Source organism: Capsicum annuum, chromosome 7 (assembly GCF_002878395.1).
Source record: "Capsicum annuum cultivar UCD-10X-F1 chromosome 7, UCD10Xv1.1, whole genome shotgun sequence".
Taxonomy (NCBI): domain Eukaryota; kingdom Viridiplantae; phylum Streptophyta; class Magnoliopsida; order Solanales; family Solanaceae; genus Capsicum; species Capsicum annuum.
The window spans coordinates 219,528,639-219,539,077 of NC_061117.1; the positions used below are offsets into that span (position 1 = coordinate 219,528,639).

The 10,439-nt window shown below is 35.7% G+C and overlaps 2 protein-coding genes across 2 annotated transcripts; both read left to right on the forward strand.

The window, feature by feature from the left end:
* Nucleotides 1-319: 319 nt before the first annotated feature.
* On the forward strand, nt 320-3,655 carry LOC107878596 (cytochrome P450 CYP72A219). The gene is made up of 5 exons (XM_016725642.2): nt 320-648; nt 1,681-1,898; nt 2,186-2,430; nt 2,527-2,911; nt 3,148-3,655. The coding sequence occupies exons 1-5, from the start codon at nt 363-365 to the stop codon at nt 3,571-3,573; spliced, it is 1,560 nt and encodes a 519-aa protein (XP_016581128.2). The 5' UTR covers nt 320-362; the 3' UTR covers nt 3,574-3,655.
* Nucleotides 3,656-6,256: 2,601 nt separating this feature from the next.
* Nucleotides 6,257-6,853, forward strand: LOC107876895. Its single transcript, XM_016723714.1, has one exon. It carries the CDS (start codon nt 6,257-6,259, stop codon nt 6,851-6,853), a length of 597 nt encoding a protein of 198 aa, XP_016579200.1.
* Nucleotides 6,854-10,439: the final 3,586 nt, after the last annotated feature.

Below are 10,439 nucleotides of genomic sequence, written 5' to 3' on the forward strand. Positions count from 1 at the left end.
GACTTATAATAATTAATTAGGGATGATATAGTAAAATCACGGTTAAAGCAGCTGAAACAAACGTCATAAATATCTATCTTTTAAATTAAATATTATTAATTCTAATATATAAATGACTTATAATAATTAATTAGGGGTAATATAGTAAATTACGGAGCAATCAGAGATAATATAGTAAATAATATATAAATATTATTAATGGGACCGAGGAAGTAAAACATTTTGACTAATCAAAAATAAAAAAATTTGAGAGACATTTTCTGGCTCATAAACTATACATGGTATATATATATATATATATATATATATATATATATATATATATAGGGAGTTAGGGGGACAGAAATTTAACTCAAAACAAAATGGACACAATGCAAATGATAGTTTCAGTATGTTGTGCTGCCATAGCAGTTACTTTGTTTGTGTGTCTATGGAGAGTGTTGAATTGGGTTTGGTTCAGACCAAAAAAGTTGGAGAAATTGTTGAGGAAACAAGGTTTGAAGGGGAATTCATACAGAATATTGTTTGGAGACATGAAAGATTCTTCTAGGATGTTTAAGGAAGCTACCGCAAAGCCTATGAATCTGTTTGATGATGATGTAGCCCCAAGGATATTGCCTTTCATTCTTGAAACCATCAAGAAATATGGTATGTATTTTCTTATCACTATATTTTGTTGTAGTTACTGGTTTTTTACGTGTAGCCTAAGACAAATTTTCAAATATGTATATGTATAGCTATAAGCAGTGATTTAAAAGATAGTTTTGGAGCTCACCTTGGGCAAGGCACCGGCAAAATGTCTCGATGCATAGGCTTGTGGCTTAGTCCTACGAGACTTATGCCTTAAGCGCCCGACTGTACGTCCTAAGCACATCTAGCACTCAATGCTCGGGGCTCCTCTAACAGATCTTAGGCAAATTATGTATCGAATTTCTTATTTCTCTAATAAAAAAATAATGCTTAGAAGTTTTTCTCATCTATTGAAATAAGAAGATTGAGAGTAACGCAAATAATAAGTCATTGTATTATGTATTTACTATTTGAAAGCACCGTGAGGGTGAATATCATCTGAAATTTCTTTTAAAAATACTTAATTAGCTGAATTTTGCATCTTCACTTATCATTAGTCTTCATATTATTGTCATACATCATAAAATTATCATATTTTATCATTTGTAGTACGTCTCAAGATAATTGTTATTTTGAAACTGTGATATTCATATTCCCGTATATGCATCTCCGGTCAATATTTTGAATTATACTTTATTTTACTTGTGTGAATATGCCATGGTTCACTTCAACAATCTCCATTTTGTTAAGGATAAAGTATACTTGTCTGGAAGTATTTGTTGAAGAGTTGAAGACATAATTAAGAAAATCAAAAGTGTGATTTCTCAACAACTTAAGCTTTTTGATGAGTCGGTCAGGTCAGATACAACGTGATAACTGAGCAAATAGAGTTCCTGGGTTCGAGTCTCACCGTCACACACATACATTTTATATTATGAAGGTGCACTTAAGTGGTCAAATATCGATTGTGATTTAATTGAGAGAATGATCATATCAGCTAACATAATCCAAAATTCTTACCTTCTTCTTCATTTGTTTCTAATTTTTGGTTGTATAAATGATCTTCAAATTTGTACCACTTGTAGTAAATCGTGAGACATATGGTTGCAGGGAAAAATTCGTTTGTATGGATGGGTCCAAATCCACAAGTATTAATCATGGACCCTGAGCTTATAAAGGAAGTACTCTCGAAAAACTACTTGTATCAAAAGCCTCGTGGAAATCCATTTTTAGCGTTGTTGGTACAAGGACTGGTAAGTTTTGAGGAAGACAAATGGGCCAAACACAGAAAAATCATCAATCCCGCTTTCCATCTAGAGAAGCTAAAGGTTTGTCTCTGCTTCCCTCCCCCCTTTCCTCCTTCAACTTAGTGATTGGTCAACCAGAAATTATTATGTTCACGATTCTTAATCTAACAATGGATAAACTGCGGACTTTCTCTTCTCTCGCTACTGCTTTAGCTAAGTCTTTCTATCTCCCTTGATCTTCATTCCTTACCGTTCAATCTAAACTTTTTAAGTATCTGGCATATGGCTATGTCGAGTAATTTCTACTGAATTAGAAAAGCATTGAAGGGTCATTGACAATTTCCCTCTTTCACCATTTTCTCGAACAGCATATGCTTCCAGCTTTTTACTTGAGCTGTAGTGAGATGCTGAGCAAATGGGAAGACGTCGTTCCAGTTGGAGGCTCTCATGAGATAGATATATGGCCTGACCTGCAACAATTGAGTTGTGATGTGATCTCTCGGACAGCTTTTGGAAGTAGTTATGAAGAAGGTAGAAAGATTTTTGAACTTCAAAAGGAACAAGCTCAGCATCTTATCAAAGCTTCACTATCTGTTTATATCCCTGGATGGAGGTAAACTATAATGTTCTTTAGAAATGCATATTGCTTCCCTACATCTTAACTAATGCAGCATTCCGGTTTTCTGTTTTATGTAATACTATTTCAAAGATTTTTGCCAACAAAGAGGAACAAAAGAATGAAGGAAATAAAAAAGAATGTTCGGTCCTCAATTCGAGGTATTATTGATAAAAGATTGAAGGCAATGGAAGCAGGGGAGGCTGACAATAAGGATCTATTAGGCATATTGCTTGAATCAAATTTTAAAGAAATTGAACAACATGGGAACAAGAAGTTTGGAATGACCATTGAAGAAGTCATTGAAGAATGCAAGCTATTCTATTTTGCTGGCGCAGAAACAACATCAGTGCTACTCATATGGACTCTGGTTCTGTTGAGCAGATATCAAGATTGGCAGGCACGGGCCAGAGAAGAAGTCTTGCAAGTGTTTGAGAGTCAAAAACCAGATTTTGATGGATTGAATCGTCTAAAAGTTGTGAGTATTCTGATTTTATTGGTTCACTTTATCTAGTTTCTACTGTCATTGTTATTGTTATTGCTTGAGTTCTTAAATTTGCTAAGTTGGAATTTTGTGATACTAATTTAATAGTGGAATGGTGGGAGGCCAAAGCCCCCGTGAACAGTGGCCGTAAGCCCTTAACTGCAATGTTAAATTTTTACATGGCTCATTCATTCTGGATATAATTGAAGGAGGAGCATTTTTTATGGCAGGTCACGATGATCTTGTACGAATCATTACGACTATATCCCCCAGCAACATCGATTATCCGGCGGGCTAATAAAGACATTGTATTAGGAGAAGTATCTATACCAGCTGATGTACTAATCTCATTGCCAGTGATCATATTGCAACATGATAAAGAGATATGGGGTGAAGATGCAAACAAGTTCAATCCAGAGAGATTTAGAGAAGGAATATCAAGTGCAACAAAAGGTCAAGTAACATATTTTCCATTTGCTTGGGGTCCTAGAATATGCATTGGACAAAATTTTGCCATGTTAGAGGCAAAGATGGCTGTGTCTATGATCCTACAAAGCTTCTCTTTCGAATTGTCTCCATCCTACACACATGCTCCTCAATCCATAATAACCATGCAGCCTCAGTTTGGTTGCCCACTTATTTTCCACAAACTGTAACTTTTTGCTTGAACCTTGGTATTTGTATCAGGAAATACATCAACTTTGTATGTCTTTTAACGCAGTTTATTATTCGTTGCAACTTGTAAATCTTTATATATAAATTTTGCTACGCATCAAAAGTATTAGGTTTAGATGAACTCAGTGATCTCTACATCCACAATTGTCGTTGGCAGGTATTGACATGACAAGAAACGGTAATGATGGAACGATATAGTAATTTTTTTAAAAAATATTGACGGTGTGTGAACTAGCTTACGAACATCTCAATTATCATTAATTAGTTACTTGAACAATCCTCATTAGTATCCTTCATAAATATATCATTCAGTTGATCTCTCCGTTTTACATCTTCAAAAAAAATCAGGTCATCTTAAATCGTAGCATTGGTAAAGCGGAAGTCCATTTCGATATGTTTAACTCTTTCATGCTTCATTAATTTGGTCACAAACAAATGTAATAGATCTTCATCGATTTTGAAACTGCAAAATAATCATGCAAGTGATTAGAGTATATGTCAAGTTCAAGAGTTCCTTTAAAGTAACACAAGTTTTGTTAGAGATCTACTGATCGTGTGTTTAATGATAGGTGTGTGTATAAACTAGAAAGAATTACGGTTTTAGTCTCTGAGTTAACGTGTTATTCTAGTTTTGGTCCCTATGATATCCGATTAACCACTTTTGACCTTCAATTAAACCCTAACTGCTATTTTGATCTGATGACTAACGGATCTCATCAACCTGAATGCACTAATAAAATACCTTGTATATATTATCCATGAAAAAGTTTGAAGTCATACTAAAAATGTTAAGAGGTGAAATCAATAAAATTTGCTTAATTAGATGCCCAATCAGTAAAAAATGTGCCTAGATATTATAAATGCTGAAAAAGAATTTAACATTTTTGCATATAATTTATTTTCATAAAGGGTCAAAAAAGTGCTCTTACTAACGTTATTGGTTCATTTGGATTGATAATTCATGTTAGTTATCTGATTAAAATAGCACGTATTGCTTCATTAAAGATTAAAAATGCTTAGTTGAATATTACAGAGATCAAAGCTGAAATAACACGATAACTCAGAACTCAAAAGGTCATTTCCTCGCATAAACTAATTGAAAATGTTGATTGCTCGGGCAATAAAGGCATACTAGTGATGTCTAAACAGTAGTCCAAACCAGAGAGAGCAAATTGATAACCCGATAAAACTAGGAAAAAATACATCAAATAAACATTTAAACATATCTGTTTTTGGTCAGATAGAATTTAATTTAAATTTGGTATAAGGAGCATCTCCTGACAAAAAGAGTAAACTCATTCAACTTCTTCTTTCTGTGTTGGCATAAAGCTAGTGGGTACTCCACCTATAGGAATTAATTTAGCAACAAAAGCAAAATTCTTGGCAAATACGTAAGACCATGTATATATGAGGCTGACATCTGATTAGCCTTTAAGGTCAAGGAAGCTGGTGATAAGGGAGCGGGCAACCAAAGCCAGAGTGAATGGTGGCATAATTGTAACAATTAAATTTTACATGTCTCATTCAGACTAAGATATAACTGAAGGAGAAGCATTTTTGTTGTAGGTGACAATGATCTTGTATGAGACACTACGGTTATATCCCCCAACAATAGCTAGTAATAATTTGGCGAGTAATGAAGACATTGAATTAGGAGAATTGTCTCTACCAGCTGTGCACTAGTCTCTTTGCCAGTGATTTTACTGCATCATATAAAGAGATACGGGGTGAAGACGCAAACAAGTTCAATCCTGAGAGATTTAGAGAAGGAATATCAAGTGCAACAAAGGGTCAACTTACATATTTTCCATTTTCTTGGGGTCCTAGAATATGCATTGGACAAAATTTAGCCATGTTAGAGGCAAAGATGGCTGTGTCTATGATCCTACAAAGCTTCTCTTTCGAATTGTCTCCATCTGACACACATGCTCCATCTTTCTCTCTTTGTGGCTGCTAAAAACTCTTTTCTGGATGGTGCAATAAGTCCTAAAAAATCTATATAAATGCCCCATAGCAATGGATTTATGAACAAAAATGGGTTGGTTCAATTGAGTTTTATTTATTCACATATGAAGGGAAAACGATCCATAGCCCAATAATTCTCCCCCTCACGACTGTGTGGAGGAGACCATCATCCCGGTGATCATGCAACAATCTTCAACTTCCCTCTAAAAAGTAGCAAATTCTAAAATTTTGTGATTTTAAACTAAATATGTGTATGTATTAAAATTCTCTTCGAATCTCTTGATTCTTGTTGAAAGTTGCTTTAAGAATGCAACTGTTTTTTTTCCTTTTTTCTCCAGCAATATTTTTTTTAACGTACAATCCTAGTTAAATTAGGAGTCCTATCTTTGGTAGGAAACTAGTTAGTTATTCTAATTTTGGTAGAAATACGTGTTTCTTTGTCCTATTTTTAGTTGTAATAACAACTATCTAAGTTGCTAAGTTGATGATCAATTATAGTCGGTCTTTCAACAAGAAAATAATCTCTCTCTGTCTCTCTACATATTCTCTTCTTCAAACTCCATCTCTGTTTCTGCGTCCAGCTTTAAATTGAATTCCTGTGTTATTTCCCTTTAACAGTTTTAAACCAACAATTGGTATCAAAGCTTTAATCTTAAGGGACCTGTGAGTGTTGTGCATCAATCTGATCTAGTGGATACCATGAATGGAGAAACAAATTCTTCTTCAATGGCACCACCAACTTTCGATAGAGAAAGTTATCAAATCCGGGCAGTTAGAATGCGGATATATCTACAAGCTTTGAATCTCTGGGAAGCTGTTGAAGATGAACACGAGATAGCTCCCTTGCCAGACAATTCCACGGTGGCGCAGATTAAAACTCACAAGGAGAGAAAAACTAGGAAATCAAAGGCAATGACATGCTTATTTACTGTAGTTTCATCTAATATCTTGACTCGTATCATGTCTCTACAATCAGCAAAAGAGGTATGGGATTATCTCAAGACTGAGTATGAAGGAGATGAAAGGATTCGAGGGAAGCAAGTGGTGAATCTGGTACGTGAGTTTGAGCTGCAAAGGATGAAAGAAAGTGAAACCATAAAGGAATACTCTGACAGACTTCTTAATTTAGCAAATCACATCAGATTGTTGGGTTCCACTTTCAATGATTCAAGGATCGTTGAAAAAATCCTATTAACGGTACCTGAAAGATTTGAGGCTACCATAACAACCTTAGAAAACACTAAGAACTTGTCTAAGATCACACTTGCAGAGCTCTTAAGTGCTTTTCAAGCGTAAGAGCAACGGCGTATTATGAGACAAGGAGGAGCTGTCGAAGGTGCCTTACCAGCCAAACATCACGATGATGGACGTTCTAAGAAGAAGAAGAATAAGAAGTACCAACCAACTGATGAAGAAGGTGCAACGCACAACAATAAAATCAAAACAGGTGGTTTCAAAGGAAACTACCCTCCTTGTAAGCATTGCAGAAAGCTCGGACATGCACCTTTCAAGTGTTGGGAGAGGGCTGATGCTAAGTGCAGTAAGTGCAATCAGCTTGGGCATGAAGCGATCATCTACAAGAACAAAACTGAGCAGTAAGATGCAGAGGCTCGAGTTGTTGATGAACTGGAAGAAGATCAACTCTTTGTCGCATCATGTTTAACAAGCAGTGTCTCAAGCGAATCGTGGCTGATCGATAGCGGATGCACAAATAATATGACTTGTGATAAAAATCTTTTTAAAGATTTGAGCCCTACTAAAGTTACAAAAGTTATAATCGGCCATGGTGGTTATATTCCAGCAAAAGGAATGGGAACCATTACAATTGAAACATAATCGGGCACTAAAATAATTTCTGATATTCTTTATGTACTCGATTTGGACCAAAACTTATTAAGTGTTGGTCAGTTATTAGAAAAAGATTTCAAATGTATTTCAAAGATAAACACTGTTTGATCAAGAAAGCATCTGAACAAGACCTATTTAAAGTCAAAATGAGAGGCAGAAGTTTCTCATTAAATCCATTGGAAGAAGAACGCGGATTTCACCCGTTGTGTGTGGAGCCACCTCTACTAAAAGAAGATATCAGACCTGATGATGAAGGCTGGATTTGTCCTGGTTGTGATTTCAAAGTTGACTGCATTGACTTGCTTAATGATAGTCAAGGAACCGACCTTTCCTTCACTGACAGCTGGGAGAAAGTATATCCCAAGGAAGTTGTTGCTGCGTCTGGGGAGAATCTAGATGATATTTCTGAACTTCCATCTGATGACTTGAAGGATGATGACTTCAACCTTGAAAATCCAGATGTAAAAAAAATGATTTTGAAGTTGAGGCCAGTTCTGATGAATCTACAAAGTATGGGACTTCACAAGCTTCCAAGAAAAACGCTCGTTATCTAATGGAAAAGATAATCTTGTTAAACTTTAGGATGCCAAGTCAGGGATGGAACTTTCGTCATTTCACGGGCATAAGAATACCGTTCTCCGCGTGAAGTGGAATCAGAATGGTAACTGGATTCTTTTTTGCTTCCAAGGATCAAATTATCAAGCTTTATGACATAAGGTCTATGAAGGATCTTGAGTCATTCCGTGGGCATTAGAACGATGTGAAATTATTGGCCTGGCATCTGTTTCATGAAGAATATTTAGTCAGCGGAACCTATGATGGTTCAATATTTCATTGGCTTGTGGGTCATGAAGCTCCTCAAGTAGAAATTACAAATGCACATGAAACTGGTGTTTGGGATCTTTCATGGTACCCAATTGGTTATCTCCTTTGCAGTGGCAGCAATGATCAGACAACAAAGTTCTGGTGCAGAAAAAGGCCTGGCGACTCCGCTCGTGATAAATTCAATCTAGGACAGCAAGGTTTGGGTGATCAAAACAATGTTCTTGGTCGCATGCCTGGTAATTTTCCAGGTCTTGAGTCCCCCTCAACTCGTGGAGCATTTACCTCCGGTATATTAAAAACTGAGGGTACAATACCTGGAGTTGGAACTGCAGTGCCTCTGTCTATCCCATTACTTGATTCATCACCTCAAGGAGAACAGAAGACTTCAATGCCAATTTCAATGCTTTTAGGAGCTCCTCCTTTTTCTCATGGTCCACATCCATCTCTTCTTGCAAGTAATCAGCAACAAGAGTATCAACAAAATATGCAGCAAGTTCAGCAGCAGCAGTCACTACCTCAACAAATGACTTCTCTTCTTCTGAAGCCTTCAAATTTGCCACAGTTAGAAGACCTGTTCACTAAGCCACTTCCAATCAGCAAGTTCGAGCTTCTAAGGCAAAGAATTGGTGTTTGCATTTCATAAAGCAAGGAGGAGTGTTGAAAGTTGCTTTAAGAATGCAACTGTTTTTTTCTTTTTCCTTCAGCAGTTTTTTTTTTACGTACAATCCTAGTTAAATTAGGAGTCCTATCTTTGGTAGGAAACTAGTTAGTTATTCTAATTTTGGTAGAAATAGGTTGTTTCTTTATCCTATTTTTAGTTGTAATAGAAACTATTTAAGTTGCTAAGTTGATGATCAATTATAGTCGGTCTTTCAACAAGAAAATAATCTCTCTCTGTCTCTCTGCATATTCTCTTCTTCAAACTCCATCTCTGTTTCTGCGGCCAGCTTTAAATTGAATTCTTGTGTTATTTCCCTTTAACGGTTATAAACCAACAATTCTAAACATGTGATGTGGGATGTTGAAAATAAATACTCCGTCCATTTCAATTTGTTTGTCTCACTTTCCTTTGTGTCTTTATGGAAAAGAATATCTACTCTTTTTTGGAAACATTTTGATTTCAATTTTTCACATTTTGTGTTCAAGACCATAAGCTTAGAGAACATTTTGGTACTTTTCACTTATTTTTATGAGCCTTCGTCCTGTTGTTGTTTTATAAAATTTCACAGTGAGTCATATGCCCAAAGTAGTTCCTGTGCTCACACTTGATTACTGTTAACATATATTTTCTCTTCTAGATTCTCCGTGAAATGTATTGCTATGAATTCCCATGATTATGTATGAGTTGTTGCCCTATTGCTATATATTCACCATATCTTCGACGAAATCATAATTCATCCAATATGTAACTGAATTCTATAACTCGATTAGCTTGACTTCGGTATGAACAAAGAAGGAAACTAAATAGTCGTGCAGTGGATCAAGAAAACAGAATAGTGCTACAGTGAAGCCAAAGGAAAAAAAAAATAGAACTGCATCTCGAAAAAAAGGGTAGGTACTTCAATTTTCTCATTTTTACTTGTATATTTTGGTGTATTATAAAGATAATACGTGAACTGAAGTATAATTTAGAATAAAATTATATGTCAGGACCCATATTCTCCCCATAGGATTACATTTTCATATTGTCTATTAGATTATGGTTTATGCGGTTGAAAGATCTATTTATATGAATTGATCATCAAAGGCTGAGAAGATTCATTTTTTGATGGGACTGGTGCACTGAGCATCTAAAGATGTTGAGCTCAAAAAATATTTGTACAATATTTCTTCTAAAAGGTTAGTCATTTTATCAATAAGTTCAGGTTAACAACAACAGTCATCTCAGCCCCAACAGCAAGCTCAGGCACGACAACAACTTAACAGCTCAGCCACGACGACAACACCTTCAAAGCATGTATCAAAGTAATAGCTTTTGGAAATATCCAATCTTTGTATAGTAAAAGAGTAGGTATACCACCTTGTCACCCGCAAATGCCTCCTATTTCGTCATATTCTCAGATCCCTTTAACCAGGCCATGGGATAAACAAACGAGTATGCAGAATTTTTGTAATCCAAGGCTATCACATTCACGATCTTTATCACAACCAGCTGTTCTTTGTTGAAGAAAATTTGTTCTATAACAGGTTGATCCACAAAGTTGATACT

Coding starts and splice junctions, on each gene's coding strand:
- LOC107878596 (XM_016725642.2), top strand. CDS start 363: ATGGACACAATGCAAATGATAGTTTCAGTATGTTGTGCTGCCATAGCA. Junction 649..1,680: donor TGAAACCATCAAGAAATATG/GTATGTATTTTC, acceptor ATATGGTTGCAG/GGAAAAATTCGTTTGTATGG. Junction 2,431..2,526: donor GTTTATATCCCTGGATGGAG/GTAAACTATAAT, acceptor ACTATTTCAAAG/ATTTTTGCCAACAAAGAGGA.
- LOC107876895 (XM_016723714.1), top strand. CDS start 6,257: ATGAATGGAGAAACAAATTCTTCTTCAATGGCACCACCAACTTTCGAT.